Raw genomic sequence first — 15129 nt, 5'->3', positions numbered from 1 at the left:
ACTGACGCTTATCCGAAAAGAGACCCCGAGTTCAGGTCATAGTCTCAAAGCTGACCTCATTTGAGTATCCGTAGTCTTTTCTCGCTCCGACAATCCATCTTGACATCTTGAACAACTTGGCAATGGCCGAAATGGAGACAAGCTTTCAAGCCGCCATCGACGCTGGCAAAATCAATGGCGCTGTGGTATGCGCCACTGACGCCGAGGGCCGATTCGTCTACAATAAAGCATTCGGCGAGCGCACTCTACTTTCAGGCGAGAAACGGCCTCAACAGCTTGACGACGTGCTCTACCTCGCTTCAGCTACTAAACTAGTCGCCACCATCGCCGCCCTACAATGCGTCGAAGATGGTCTCTTGACTCTCGACGGAGACCTGTCAACTATCGCCCCCGAGCTAGCCGAAAAGGCAGTTCTCACCGGCTTCTCTGAGGACGGAAACCCTCAACTGGAGGAACCAATCCGTCCAATCACCCTCAAGATGCTGCTCACCCACAGTTCGGCCACCCCTTACCATTTCATGAACCCCCTCGTGGCAAAGTGGCGCGAACAGTTCACCGACCCCAAGGAAACTGACTCTCGATCCGTCGAAGAGCTATTCTGTTACCCTTTGAGCTTCCAGCCCGGTACAAGTTGGATGTACGGTCCGGGGCTCGACTGGGCAGGTCGCATAGTCGAGCGAGTGACTGGCGGCACACTTACAGAGTTTATCCAGCGACGGATCTTCGATCCACTAGGTATCAAAGATGGCCAATTTTACCCAGTGACACGTGCAGACCTGCGCGAGCGCCTTGTAGACTTAAACCCCGATGATCCAGACTGTCTCGGCCGAGCGGTCCTGGGAGGTGGGGGCGAGATGAACATGCGTTCGCGTGGAGACTTTGGCGGACATGGATTGTTCCTCCCTGGTTCGGATTACATCAAGATCTTGCATTCGTTGTTGGCCAGTGACGGGAAACTGCTTCGACCGGATACCGTCGACGCCATGTTTGAGCACCAGTTGAGCCCCGAGGCTACGGCTGGTCATCAGGATGCACTGAATAGCCCAGCGGGGGTGTTCTTCCGCGTTGGAACCGAAGTCGGGGCGAAGGTTGGCCACGGATTTGGTGGATTGTTGACGCTTGAGGATGTCGACGGGTGGTATGGAGAGAGAACGTTGACTTGGGGAGGTGGTTTGACGCTTGCTTGGTTTATTGATCGGAAGAATGGTCTTTGTGGTGTTGGTGCCATTCAAGCTGCGATGCCGGTTGATGTCGAGTTGGTCTCTGAGCTGAAGCAGGTTTTCAGGCGTGATATCTATCACAAGCGAGCCGCGTGGAAGCAACAGAACTCTGAAAGAGGTTGATATTTCAAGGTCAACACCAGGTTTTGTAAGTATACAAATATAATACATTGCTATTGTACAAATGTTTTACCAGTCTCAATCAAATATCTGGGCAAAGACATATCACCATATGAAGCGTTGAATCTTGCCAGGCTCTTGTGGCCACTCAAAGCCCTTGTACAGGAAGACATACCCAGTGACCAGGTTGATGACCAAGAACCAGGCCATCTCCACAAACTTGGGTGAATTGATAATGAAATCAGAGTTCCGCTTAGCAGCTTCTTCTCGAGGACGTGTCTCCCGGTGCTTGTATAGGGAAGGCAAGGGAGGCAGATGAAGACGCCACATCACCCAAGGAATGATGAAGTAACGTGGCTCGACGAGGGGCGCAGTCACCAGGGATAATGTGGTAGCAGCCAGCCAAATCAAAACAAAACTGACACGGGGTGTGTCAATCGCCTCTTTCTGGCGCGTGAGAAGATGTTGTTGCACCTTGGCCAGGACCTCGGGGTCAGTGGGGTCGGCACTTTTCTCTGGGGCAGGATCGGTCTTCTTTTCAGACGCAGATTCGGTGCCCTTCTTTTTGGTTGGTTTGCTGGGTCGTTTGGTGCCTTTGGGCGGTTGCTCGTGTGCCTGCGCTGGTTTGGGCTTAGGTTTGGGCTTAGCCCGGGAAACATCTGGAGCCGGAGCTGGAGTCGGAACTGGAGCCGGGGCGGGAGCAGCAGCAGCAGCAGGTGGGGCAGCAGCAGGAGCAGACGGCTCTTGGATGCGTACAGTTCTAGGTGGGCGTTGGATTGTGGTAAATCCAAAGGCAGAGATGACCGCCCACCCGCACAGGAAGTAGACCACAACTGCGGCATATTTGATGGCTGGGTGAACACCCAGAAGCAGACGGAAAACATAAAACACATAGTGTCTGTTATCGGCCAGGGTGAAGGGGTGCACAATAGTGTTGAAGTGAACCACAGCTAACATTACGGGAATGACAATCGCAGCTGCCACGAGCCTTGGGTACTTTCTCTGCTTCGGAGGGAAGCCGAGGTTGATCCATGCGGGAAGTGGTTTGATCGCGAGGATGTTGATGAGTGGGATCACGAAAAGTGGCCACGAGAAGAAAGCAATATAGGGCCAGATGTAAAGCATCTGGGCCAAATGAATTCCAGCAGTGTGGAACTCCTTGTGACCTATAAATCGTTAGTTGATGAGATCCTAGCCTGGTGAGAGATTATAGCTGTGCTGACCTAGTACAACACCATTGTTCCAAAGAACAAAAGCGCCAAAGGCCCCGAGAACAACGAGGTGTGGGACAAGGGGGGGCGAGCAGGGAGAATGGTCTTCTCAAGGCAACAGCTGCAAGAGAGATAGCAGTCTTGATATAGTCTGATTGGGAAGTTAGTGTTCTTTCCCAAGTTGTGAAATTGTTGCTTGTCATTTACCTTCAAACGAAGCCCCTGAAACAGGGGGATCGTAGAGCTCATTCTGGCCGCTTTGCTTCACAATGTTCGTCCATTTAGACGACATACAGTTCTTCGAAGAACGTCTGATTGTGCGCACGGCCTGAAGCCCACCGAGGAATACAGCAACCCAAAAGATGTTTGTTTGACGACAGATCAATGCCGATAGAGCAAAAGCCAGGAAACCTAGATTTTCCAGGAGTTTGTTACGCTTCCCGTTGGTGGATACCTGTGAATCTCTCTTGAGGTCCCAGTTGTATGCTTCCACCGTGAAGAGCAAAGCAAGAACGTCGGTGTAGTATAGACCCGAGAAGAAGAACAACGGCGGGAAGAGACAGATGTTCAAGACAGTGTGTGAAAGATTAGCACCCAACGGCCGGGTGTTAGTGGTTTTTTGAATAGTGTCTAGGAGTGTTTGCAATCTCCATGGAAGCAAGACCGAGATGGCACCGATGTTGGTCATGCGAAGGACATCGGTAGTTAACGCCTCCGGGGTACGGAGGGTGAAGACCAGGTATGAGACCAGATACAAACCCGGCGGAGTAGTGAGCTTTGGGTCCCATTGAGACCATTTATGCGCCCAGTATGCCTGAGCCTGGGGAACATGAAAGACCTCATCCAGGTAGGGTTCCGGGACCACCTTGTTGACAAGGTTCACCCAGAAAAAAGGGAACAAGATCAGTCCAAAGGGGACAAGCCACCTTGCCGTCCGGCTGAGGTCCGACTCTGCAGGATTCGACATGCTTGAGTTCCGGGGTCTAAGGTGTCAAGTTGAAGAAGTTCCGGGGTTATCGGAGCTCGATCGCCGCCTCCGATGCAAACGTTTCAAACGCGTTTTCACGCGCCTTGCAGAACTAAGACAATTGCGAAAAGACCAGAGTCGACAGAACTATGAGAGATTGAGAGTCGTTCTATTCACCTTAGTCCCCAATGGCTTTTCCACTTCCCCGGGGCGTTACAGCGTCGGAGATCGCTTTTCTCGCGGAGATGGAAACAGTGACCATTGTGCCCCGCCAACGTCTGGAAGGCCTCGAACTACTCGGAGTATGTAGCCCTGGCTACCTCAAGTCTACACAGCTGATCATGTCTAGGGCCCTGTTGAAGCACTTGCTCCTCCGCGACGCGCAGACATCCCCCTATGGTTCGCCCTTCTCCTCAAACGCCAACGCCGCGCCAACATCATACCGCCATCATGGCTACATCCAGAGCCATTGGGCCTAATTCTCGAGGTTGAATCCTCGCACCAAGACTATCAAAATGCTTTCTCACCGCCGCCTCCCCTACCTGGCCAACCCAGCATCCTAGATCGTGATGCGACGGCGTCGGCTAAGCCGCAATATACCCCAGACGGCAAACGGTACTATCCAGCGCCGCCTTTCCTGCCACACAACACGGCGCAACCGACCTCCTCACGAGATCCACCCTCACTTCCCTTCCATTGGGTTGAAGTCGGCAATCTGTTACTTGACGCCGCAAGTGATGACCTTGTGGACCCGGATCAGATCCGGAGACTCCTCAAGGATCTACGAGAGGTGCGCATGTCAAAGATGCGATCTGGTGTAGATGTACTGGATGAAGCTGCAACTGGTGGTGGCGGTGTTGCTTTGACTGGTGTTGGCTCTATGGAACTTGGAGAAGAGCGAGGATTCATCACAGGCGTGGTGGATGGTCTTAGGTACGGAAACCAGCCGCACCCGCCTTATGGTACGGTTGCTAACATATATGTAGGAGAATCGGATCTTCTAAGGAGCAAGCTCGGCGTGAACAAATGGCCGAGCAAAGGGCAGCTGGCGGGTACGAGGGCACGCAGGAGGAAGAGGAGGAAGATTACATGGAGTTCTGAGCTGTTCAGCATTTCTTCGGGTTGTTTATTCGGCGTTGGAACGGTGCATGTGCAAATAATACCTCCTTAAAACCGACATTTATGTATATAGTCCATTATACCCTACTTTCAAACGATGGTAACAATAATCATTGTGCCAAATTACCCCAAACTATAGCATTCATATGAGCTAGTATAAACAGAGAACGATGCCACACAAAACCGGAAAGACGGGGAGGGTATAACGGTCCCAGAAGAAGCCTGGTGCCAGATGAACATTAACAACAAGATGTATACAGCAGTTTTCTTTTCAGGATATCCCTCATATCATTGGGCATTGCCTTGGTCCTTCTGCATCATCTTCCTCCGCGCCGCCAGAATCATGTCATCTCGGCGTTTTTGCAAGAGCCGTTGACGCTCCTCCTTATTTTGAGACCATGGTGTTCTCGATGGAACTTCTGACTGTACTTCCGCAGGAGGACTGGCAGCTTTGGCACTAAGATTGTATCGAGAGATCAAGTCCTGGCCATCCGGCTTGGTAGCCGATGCAGAAGATGCGGTCTGAGCTGGTGGGATGTTGGTTGGGGGAATTGCGACCTGTGGCTGGAACGAAGGAGGAGGCTAGATATAATCATCAGTAGATGCTCTACAGGAAGCTAGGATGTCCTTGCCACTGCGGTGGCTGAACGCTGTTGACTGAGAGGGATGCCATTTCATTGCACGTACAGTTTCCAAGCCCCGTCCCGTCAATATTCTTTCAGTAGTTGCTGGCACACTTCCTCCATTGCGCTGCAAATCCCACATTATATCACGAGTGTTCATTTGAGGGAACATCTGCGCGATCTGAGCAACTGACGCTGGGTCGACGACATTGCCACGACCCCGACCCCGGCCACCTCCGGCTGGATTATCATCGCGGTTGAGAAACCATCTCAGCACGAAATATGATACAACCGCGAGCGTAAGGAGTGACGGTATATTGAGGGAGGGCTCATCGTCAGTCATGTTGCGGGAGTGAGTTGAGTCCGACGAGGTGTCGCCGAACGATGCCGATTCCGAGAATGGTAAGTAGTCCAGGAGTAGAAAGGTGATCAATATAGTCCAAATCAATGGAGTAAAACGAAGTGGGCAGAAGCGCAATGCGCGGGGAACTTGTCGCGTTGAGAGGTGGCACTGAGGGTCAGGTCGGAAAGCGGGCACGTGCCTTGACCGCATATCGGAAGTCGGGGTCGGGAGATCTCCAAATCTTACCGCTTCATATGCTGACGATATCTACTTCTGTACGTATATGAACAAAACAATTTCTCAAAGTCTTCACAATGCATAAGTCATAAGAAGGAATTCATTACCATCCATAAAAACAGAACACCAACCGGACATCATGTCACACCCCGCCGGAAGAACAGACCAAGAAGCAAACTATAGACAATCCAACACATGATTCCACTCATTTCATATCTGCAGGGGTCAAAGCCTGAACAATACTTGTACCCTCGCTGAACCTCGTTCGGAAAATGCGGTTGGCATTTTGGAACATGCCGTCCTTGAGCGAGACAACGATGAACTGAGATCCCTTAAAGCGGGTCTTGATCAATCGACCAATGTTCTGCGTGTGTGACAGATCCAAGGCGGCATCGACTTCGTCGAGAATGTACATTGGGGCGGGCTTGAATTGCAGAAGTGCCATGATCAAAGAGAGGGCAATGAGAGAACGTTGACCACCACTGAGTTCGGTCAAACTCTGCTTCCAGACCTTGCCGAGGGAAACCTTGACCTCCAGGCCATCGGTGATGTCTTTGCCCTCGGGCGGATCAAGTTTGGCAAAGCTGCCCGGTAGGAGCTCGTTGAAGATCTGTCCAAAATCGCCGTTGACCTTGACCCAGGTCTTGTGAAGGGCCTCCTTCTTGTACTCGTTAAGGTTCATGATAGTCTCTTCGATCTTTCGCTTATCGCGGATCACTGTCTTCATCATGTTCTTCAGAGCGGCCTCCTTCTTCTCAACGCTGTCGATCATGTTCATGACCTTGGGGTTGATCTTCTTCTTCATGCCTTGTGATCGCTCCGTCAGGTTCCGAAGGGTCGATTTGCATTCGGCGATGTTCTGGCCCTCGAAATGGTAGGGCGTGTTCGGGCGCCCAAAGTGTTCCTTCTCGTCGGCGATCCACTCATGTTCTTGCTCCATATGAGCTACGGCTTGGCTAGCGGTATGTTGGTCCTTTTGAAGCTTCTCGAGCTGGTGGCCGAGCTTCTGCGCCTCAAGACCTTCTTCGGTAATTTGAGAAGATTTACTCTTCATGGCCGACTCCAATTCACGTAGTTCCTCATCAAAGCCGGTCAACTTGGCTCTCTCGTCATTGAGTTGAGCTTGTGCGACGTCATGAGCATCCTGCAATTTATCAGTCTTTGTATATCTTAATTGAAAGGAGTATTCGTACCTTCAGTCGCGTCTGCTCACGCTTTTGCGATTCAATTTCCTCTGCCTGGGAGCTAAGGGTGTTGTCTGCTTCGACCAGCTGCTCCTCGGCAGCGGATAAATCGCTTCCAGCTTGTTCCGAGTCAAGTCTGGATGTTTGCGTTTCCTTCTGCAGCTCTTTAACGGAGCTTGAGGTCTTGGCAAGGCTCTTCTTCAATTTGTCCAAAGAAGCCTGTAATTCCGCCAACTTGCTATCCTTGTTGTCGGTAAATTCGCTCATATCCTTTTCAATCTGTTTGATATCCTTGGATGCTGCCGCTTGCCGAGCCTTCGCATCAGCAATGTCTTTCTTGAGCTGCTCAATATTTGCCCTCATTTCTTCGACTGCTTGGATAATCTACCTGACGTCAGTTGCATGGTATGGGGGCTTTCAAAGAAACCAAGACATACCGATGACGATGAGTTGCTGTTGATTTGCTCCTCAGTAAGCTTAATCTCGTGGGTCTTGAGATCCAAATTCTGCTTCACCGAGCGGACTGCATCGAGCTTCTTCTTCTCCTTATTCATATTATCCTCTAGCGTTGCAAGTTGGCGCTCCTTGCTCCGTAGCTCCTTGGTAATCTCATTGAGCTTCTGCAAAGTGACCAGGACACCGCTGGAGTTGGGAGAACTTCCACCAGAGAGGGTTCCGGAGGGATCGTAGACATCTCCTTCGAGTGTAACGCTCTTCATCCGAACCGATGGGTCGAATGTCACTCGTTTCGCGGTTTCGGCGTCATGACAAATCAGCGTGTTGCCAAAGACGTAGTTCATAGCCGCGAGGACTTCCTCGTCGTGTCCTACCAGGGACAAAGCAAGGTCGACCTTTCCTGGTGCAATGTTTTGTGCCGCCCCGATCTTTTCAACGGAGGCCTTGAATGCCGAGATTTTGTTCAGTGGGATGATAGTCACGCGCTTACGCAGCTTTCCTTTTTGCAGAAGCTGAGTACCGGTCTCCGCGCTGTCCACGACCACGTTGTAGAGGCGACCACCTGCGCAGATCTCGAGAGCTGTTGCCGCTGCCACTTGATCTTTGTTCAGAGTGAAAAGCTGAGCAACCAATCCTTTGACCTTGGAGCGATCGAAGTTGGGATGGGGATCAGCGTAATTGAAATCGATATTCGCCGCTTGCCTCCTGAGGCCGTCAGCCCGTTGGCGGAGATCGCGAATGTCTCTTTGGAGTCCTGTCTGCTCTTGGTAGATTTGCTCCTCTTTTCCAGGCTCGAATCCAAGCCGGTTCAATTCCGATTCCAGCTTGCTAGCCTGCGACTTAAGCCCTTCGAGATCACTAAGAAGACCCGAGTTCTGCTCCTTGGCCTTCTTTGCCCGAGGCTCCTCTTCTTTAATTCGCTTTTCCAAGTGGTTGATCTTGAGCTTGCCCTGCTCTTGCTCTGTGGCAGCATTGCTCGCGCGGTTGCGGGCATCTTGCAGTTGACCCTGGTAACCACTCTCTTGGCCTTCTTTTGAAGCAACACCAGTCTGTAATGTCTGCAGCAGTTCCTCTTTCTGTTCTACCTCCACCGTTTGTGCGTCCAACTCGGCTTTGGCAGTGTCGTATTGAGCCTGGATTTCCTCGTAAATCTTGCGCTTCTCCTTCAAGGCCTTTTCAAGATCAGCGACTGTATGTTGGATCGTCTGGCGCTTTTCCTTCTCTTCTTCCATGCTGGCATTTTTGAGATCAAAGACGGTAGCCAAGCGGACCAGTTCGTGCGAGTAGTTCTTGACTTCATCCTCCAGCCCTTGGAATTTGCCGCCCTTTCGAAGCTCCTTGTCGCGGGCTGTGCGAACGCGCTTGACGTCTTCCTCCAGGTGGGCGATTTCACTCTTGAGTTTGTGTGCATTGTCCTCAAGTGCTTGCGCCTTGTTCCGTTTGCTTTCACATTCGTTTCCCGCAACCCGCAACCGCTCGCCACCGCGAATGTAATCATGCGCAACGACAAGTCTGGTCATGCGCTCGAGATCGTTCTGCGTTTGTTGGAAGTCGAGGAAGGCGCGCTTTTCGGACCGAAGCTTCTCGAGCTTGGGCTCGATCTCCTCCTTCAGCAACTCTTCGATCTCGCGCAGCTTGAGCTCTTTCTTTCCCATTGTGCGGTTCGCCTTTTCCCTCCGATCCTCGAACATCCGTGTTCCTGCAGCCTCCTCAATCATCGAGAGAATTTCAACCGACTTCATGTTGAGGACTTTCGTGATTCGACCCTGCATGATCAGGAAGTTGGGGTTGTTGATGTTCAGCTGCACACTCTGGAAAAGGTTCTGGACGGTTTGTTGCTGCGCGCGGTGTCCGTTTATCAGGTATTTGCTCGTTCCGCCCAGCACAATCTGCCTGGTGACTGAGATGTTGGCATATTCTTCGAATCCGATCGGCGACTTTGCTGTATCTGTGTTGTCGAAGACGATTGTAACGCTGGCTTTGGTGACACCTGCCTGTCCGCGCTTATAGATAAGATCTTGAAGGTTCTGCGCGCGGACGGTGGTCATGTTGGTGATACCAAGGACGAAACAAATGGCATCGAGGATGTTTGATTTACCACTACCGTTCAAACCGGTGATCGAGTTGAATGATTCGTCCCTAAAATTGCATAATCAGCAAACTTCCAATGCGTTGCGCCTCCGGTCTCAGCCCGTGTGACTTTGCCGCTGAGGCGAATGATTCCATACCATCCCGAGATCACCGTACGCACAGCGTACGATTTGAAGCCCTTCAACGTGTTAGCGCAGTAAACCAAAGAGAATCAAGTCAATACACACATCTATGACAATTTCAGTAATCCTCATGATTGCTCTGAGACGGCGTGCTGCTCGCGCGCGGAGTGCATGAACTGAGGGGCCGAGGGAGTTGCGCGAATGTTTTCCCGCAACGTGCGAGCTGTTTACGGTTTGCCCAATTGGGTCTGGTTGCTGAGGCTAGCGCGGGGACCACCATGGTCACGTGTGTCAACCACGTGATCGTATATCAGAAAACCATTTGGTCTTCTTTCAACCTCTCACAACGTGGAACATTACATCATTGGCTTTTGTTTCAAGATCAGGCGCTAGCCATGTATGTATACACTCGACGGGCGTGTGACCTCAAGTCAATGTATGTGCGACCAGATAGCAGCTCCTTTCGGCCGGCCCAAGGGTACTCCGTACTCATGCATCAAGACCATCAATTAATTAATAAAATCAACGATTGGTCTCTCAAAATCAGGCTGAGATCATTTGAGTGAATTAGTGGGTTCACCATGAGACTTTGGTCCAATGCATTCATCCTCCGTCCAGGGCTACTGTAAGTATACAGCTTAGTCTGCCTCGGAGACATTATCGGACACTTTTCTTTTTTTGCTGTACCAAGCTCAAACAAGTCAAAGTCCAGCCTTCAAGTCTTCGGGGACCAAGTGGCTATTTAAAGGGACTCATATTCCGCTAAATAAGAGTGTTTCAACGAACCTCAGTTTCATGCGTTCTCAGATCTGTACTCGCAGTCTCAAGATTAAACCTCCCTCGCAGCACATCATGGCCTCCGAACCTGTTCTGCAAAAGTTTTTCAAGAGTGAGCAATATGCCGACTCCTTCAAACGTGGAGAACTGGTCACCTATGTCTTTGCCAAAAGTCTCGTTGAGCAGAGCAAGTTGATCACAACGTCAAAAATCCACCCCAACGCGCCTCTCGCGGTTCTAGACAATGCCTGTGGCACCGGCGCTGTTTCAAGTATCCTCAATGAGACACTTGACGTCGAGACCAAAAAGCATTGGAAGTTGACATGTGGAGACATCTCATCCGCGGTACTCAAGTATACAGAGCGCCGGATGCAAGATGAGAACTGGCAAAACTCAGAAACGAAACTCGTGGATGCACAGAGCCCTCAATTGCCCAGTGCTTTCTATGATTACGTCTTCACGGCCTTTGGTAAGTCTCTATCTTTATCCCCAATACATTTCGTTGAATCTGACCTATTATCTTTCGTGTGCAGCTTACATGGCACTTCCTCAATCAATCAGAGGTCTCGACGGTAAGAATCATCATTCAAACACCTCAATCATACTCTATGTCTGACAATTACTCAGAGACCGTGCGAATGTTAAAGCCAGGTGGAAGAATTGCCTTTTCGACTTGGATCGAGCGTAAGTAGCCAGCCACATACACCTTGCCGAATGATGTTACTGATGTGTCAACAGCCGGCTGGATGTCTGTTGCTAGGCGAGCCATTCAGAGTATGCCAGGTGATCTACCATTTCCCGAGTCTAAGGATATCTTAGCAAACCTAAGCGATGGTGAATGGCACTCTTTGACTTGGATCAAGTCTCAGCTGGAGAAACGTGGATTCGAAGACATCGAAGTGCGCGCCGAAACAGCCAGCATTGCTCTTCGATCTTCGGTCTTCGTGGATATGAGCATGTTGATGCTCCCAATGATGATAAAGTCTTTCTGGAGTGAGGAACAAAGAGAGGCAAACGAGCACAAGATTCGTCCAGCGTTGGTGGCGTATGTTGACGAAAATTATGGCAGTGACGGAGAGGTTGAAACGGACTGGGTAGCTATCATTTCAACTGGACGCAAATCTAGATAGATTGGCGGAGAGATGACTTGGGGATACGCCTAGGAATATCGAGACTACAACCTTGGTAGGGTGGTTGAAGTTGAGCTTTGCTTTTGTGGTGTTTTTGGTGGTATCTCAAGGTGATAGCAGCGTTGAACTTTGGAAATGTCAAGCATGAATCCGATGCAAATTACAAATTCATTAGACCATAAACTCATAAGCCAAGCCGAAGTCTGGAAATTGGGCTGACTCATATTTCCGGGTTCTTAGAGAGATAAGTACTGCTCGACCGGGACTTCTTTGCCAGCTTCCTTTGCATATACAGAGGCCTCAATGCCCCCGAAAGGTGATTCAGTCGCAGAAGTATTTCCTAGAGCCTTGGAAGCATGTGAGCTGAGTCTATTCCAGGTGATGGAACAGCAAGAATCCGAGGTGCAACATATCTTCCAAGGTTCCCGAGGTCTTTATAGGCATGATTCATGTGCGTTGACTGTGGGGAAGTCTCCCCTAAGTACAACACGAGATGACTGTAACCATGTTGTGCCTCATGCAATACTTTCGGCTTTAGGTGTTCCTGGGCTACAGATCCCCAAGCCCTAACTATCTGTTTCCGGCTTAGGCAAGACTTTCATTACTCGATGATGGTGCTAAATTAAGAATGGAAGTACTGATGGGTAGTCAATAGTTGGAAGGATAGTGAAAAATACAGCCAGAAAGACACTCAAAAGACAGCCAAGTTAACCATAAATACTCCCCAAGTCGATAACTACCGGTGTTGCCCAGGTGGAACTTGTCGCTTATTATTCTCAAGTGATCACCAAGCTTTGAATATGAGTTTCTTCCACCCTGATATCTGGGTTCAGAAAAGGTAAAGTCGGTGACAAATTAATGTGACCATTCTCGCACCTGAGTGAACATCATGCACACGGAAGTACAACAATCTATGGGCTCTCTCCACTTCCAACAAACCCAAACCCTAACGGTAGGCCTAGGCGACCTAAACTTCCTGTTGGGGAAGCTCTATGGTTCTCCAAACGAATTTTCCGCGCGGAACTCTCGATTTCGCCAAGATCTAGCAGCGTGCAGCGGCTCGGACTTAATGCAGGACCCGGTTAATCCTTACCTTTGTGGATGTGGGGTTGAACCTAGGCTCTAGAGAGCCAACATCTAAACGGTCCAGTTGGCACCTTCGCGTAAACCTGACCTTTGGGAACATTCCTATCTGTGACAATCATGATAACACCCACAAATTTCCTATTTACACGGCAGATGCTCCATGTCTATGATAACTCACGAAGACCACAGTTTTGGTGAAAGTAACTCTCACTTCAAAGTCCCTTGCAACCATGTCGCCCAATCACCCTTTCGATCCTTTGACCTCAAGGGAAATAGCAAAGGTAGGAGAGGCAGCACCTAGATAGCAATAATACTCCGCAGCTCACAACCACCCAGGCTGCGGCTATTGTACGCCGTGATTTTCCAGCTCAAACGCCCAACTTTCGGGTGATTACCCTGAAAGAGCCCGCCAAAGATCAAATGATCCCATTCCTGGATGACCAGAATCGAGGGGGAAATTCTAGCAAGCGACCTGCTAGGACTGCCCGAGTTCAGGTAGTTCTTCCTGGTGATTGGGCGGCCAGGTTTGTCGAGCTTTGGGTTGATCTTGACCGAGCTGTCATAATCAAGAAGGAACATCTTGTCGGCAAGCATCCTTACATTGACTCTGACTATATGCAAGCCGTTGAGAAGGCTTGCATTGAAGATCCACGAATCCAGGAGCAAATTGCTCTCCTTGAGCTCCCTGCTGGTGCTACAGTCATAGTCGAGGCATGGGCATACGCCACGGATGGTCTCAATGATATGTCCCAACGCATCACCATGGCAAGTCCGGAGTGGAACTTATTCTCCGATAGATAAAGAATTGAGCTAACTGGTCGCATAGGGTTGGTTTTACATGCGATTAGTGGACGATGTCGATGCCAACTACTACGCGTATCCGCTTGACCTGTGTGCAGAGGTATCGGAGGATCTCAAAGTTACCAAGATCTATCGACTGCCTTCTGGTATTGATGATCGTATCAATGACAAGCCAAAGCCATTTGACCGTCGCAAGATTCATGGTGCAGAGACCGAATACAGTCCGGGCCTTAGATCTTCTCCTCGGACGACAACAAAACCCTACCAAGTCATACAACCCGAGGGTCCCTCTTTCAAGACCCAAGGAAACTTCTTGGAGTGGGAGAAGTGGTCTATGCATATTGGTTTCAACTACCGCGAGGGCCTTACTCTTCACGATATCCGCTACGAGGGTCGAAGCCTGTTCTACCGCATTTCCCTGGCAGAGATGTTTGTGCCCTACGGCGATCCTCGGACTCCCTACCCACGCAAGGCAGCTTTCGACCTCGGAAATGATGGAGCTGGAATCAATGCTAACAATCTACGACTGGGCTGCGACTGCCTCGGACATATCAAGTACTTCGACGGCTGGCACACTACTACCTCGGGCGATCCGGTGAAACTTCCTAATGTGATATGTTGCCACGAGGAAGATGATGGTATCTTGTGGAAGCATACAAATTTCCGAACCCAGAATGCCGTCGTCGCGCGGTCACGCATCTTGGTCTTGCAAACCATCATCACCGTCAGCAACTACGAATATATATTTGCTTTCCACTTTGGTCAAGATGCGTCGATTCATTACGAAGTCCGTGCCACTGGAATTCTCTCGACCACTCCCATCAATGTCGGCGATAATGTGCCTTACGGTACAGTTGTCGCACCAGGCGTGTTGGCCCCCTACCATCAACACTTGTTCTCTCTTCGGATAGATCCTGCCATTGATGGTCACAGCAATTCACTACAGATCGAAGAATCATATCCTATGCCTATTGACATCCCGACATTTGACCATACCGGCAAGACGCAAGCCCAAGTCGACTCTTACGCCAATCCCTTTGGTGTTGGATACGCTACGCGATCTTCCATCGTGGACCATGAAGGAGGCTTAGATCTTGATTTCACAAAGAACCGCACATTCAAGATCGTCAATGAGAATGTCATCAATCCTGTGACAGGAACACCTGTTGGATTTAAACTGCTCCCTGCCTACAGCCAAATGCTCTTGGCGCACCCGGAGTCATACCATGCTAAGCGCTCCGAGTTTGCAACACACGCTGTCTGGGTCACACGCCATAATGACGAAGAGCACTTCCCATCTGGCCGCCATACGATGCAATCAGTTGGTGGCGACGGAATCGCTACTGCTATTGCAAATCGCTCTGGGACCGAGGAATCGTTGGTGCGAAACAAAGACATTGTCGTTTGGCATACGTTTGGATCCACACACAATCCCAGAATTGAGGATTGGCCTGTAATGCCGTCTGAAAAGATGACAGTTGGGTTGAAGCCTGCTAACTTTTTTACTGGGAACCCTGGTTTGGATGTTGCTTTGTCCACACAAGAGAGCAACCGCAGTGTTCTGGTCGATGGAGGTGATGACACTAAACCAAAGTCAGATTGTTGCAAACTTTAGAGCCTGGAGGCAAATACTTATCCCTAC

General features: G+C 50.2%; 7 protein-coding genes across 7 annotated transcripts; 4 read left to right on the top strand and 3 right to left on the bottom strand.

Moving 5' to 3' along the window:
- Positions 1-131: 131 nt before the first annotated feature.
- On the top strand, positions 132-1343 carry N7506_007885 (serine hydrolase domain-containing protein; the record flags this gene model as incomplete). Its single annotated transcript, XM_056957178.1, has 1 exon — positions 132-1343. The coding sequence occupies one exon, from the start codon at positions 132-134 to the stop codon at positions 1341-1343; it is 1212 nt and encodes a 403-aa protein (XP_056811512.1).
- A 102-nt stretch (positions 1344-1445) lies between these two features.
- alg10 (dolichyl-P-Glc:Glc(2)Man(9)GlcNAc(2)-PP-dolichol alpha-1,2- glucosyltransferase) lies at positions 1446-3518 on the bottom strand (the record flags this gene model as incomplete). The annotated part of the gene is made up of 2 exons (XM_056957177.1): positions 1446-2506; positions 2759-3518. The coding sequence occupies 2 exons, from the start codon at positions 3516-3518 to the stop codon at positions 1446-1448; spliced, it is 1821 nt and encodes a 606-aa protein (XP_056811511.1).
- A 188-nt stretch (positions 3519-3706) lies between these two features.
- Positions 3707-4619, top strand: psf2 (DNA replication protein PSF2; the record flags this gene model as incomplete). Its single annotated transcript, XM_056957176.1, has 3 exons — positions 3707-3820; positions 3868-4451; positions 4505-4619. 3 exons carry the CDS (start codon positions 3707-3709, stop codon positions 4617-4619), a joined length of 813 nt encoding a protein of 270 aa, XP_056811510.1.
- Positions 4620-4925: 306 nt separating this feature from the next.
- On the bottom strand, positions 4926-5603 carry N7506_007882 (Ubiquitin system component Cue; the record flags this gene model as incomplete). Its single annotated transcript, XM_056957175.1, has 2 exons — positions 4926-5219; positions 5325-5603. 2 exons carry the CDS (start codon positions 5601-5603, stop codon positions 4926-4928), a joined length of 573 nt encoding a protein of 190 aa, XP_056811509.1.
- A 442-nt stretch (positions 5604-6045) lies between these two features.
- Positions 6046-9825, bottom strand: N7506_007881 (condensin subunit SMC2; the record flags this gene model as incomplete). The annotated part of the gene is made up of 5 exons (XM_056957174.1): positions 6046-6984; positions 7034-7408; positions 7462-9619; positions 9709-9749; positions 9799-9825. The coding sequence occupies 5 exons, from the start codon at positions 9823-9825 to the stop codon at positions 6046-6048; spliced, it is 3540 nt and encodes a 1179-aa protein (XP_056811508.1).
- Positions 9826-10545: 720 nt separating this feature from the next.
- On the top strand, positions 10546-11600 carry gtmA (gliotoxin thiomethyltransferase; the record flags this gene model as incomplete). Its single annotated transcript, XM_056957173.1, has 4 exons — positions 10546-10939; positions 11004-11042; positions 11098-11154; positions 11209-11600. The coding sequence occupies 4 exons, from the start codon at positions 10546-10548 to the stop codon at positions 11598-11600; spliced, it is 882 nt and encodes a 293-aa protein (XP_056811507.1).
- A 1316-nt stretch (positions 11601-12916) lies between these two features.
- Positions 12917-15102, top strand: N7506_007879 (amine oxidase; the record flags this gene model as incomplete). Its single annotated transcript, XM_056957172.1, has 3 exons — positions 12917-12967; positions 13023-13451; positions 13513-15102. 3 exons carry the CDS (start codon positions 12917-12919, stop codon positions 15100-15102), a joined length of 2070 nt encoding a protein of 689 aa, XP_056811506.1.
- Positions 15103-15129: the final 27 nt, after the last annotated feature.

This window comes from Penicillium brevicompactum (assembly GCF_028827555.1).
Source record: "Penicillium brevicompactum strain IBT 35665 chromosome Unknown utg000005l_segment0_segment0, whole genome shotgun sequence".
Lineage (NCBI taxonomy): Eukaryota > Fungi > Ascomycota > Eurotiomycetes > Eurotiales > Aspergillaceae > Penicillium > Penicillium brevicompactum.
The sequence above is the reverse complement of the archived record's forward strand: the minus strand, read 5'-3'. Positions and strand labels throughout refer to the sequence as shown.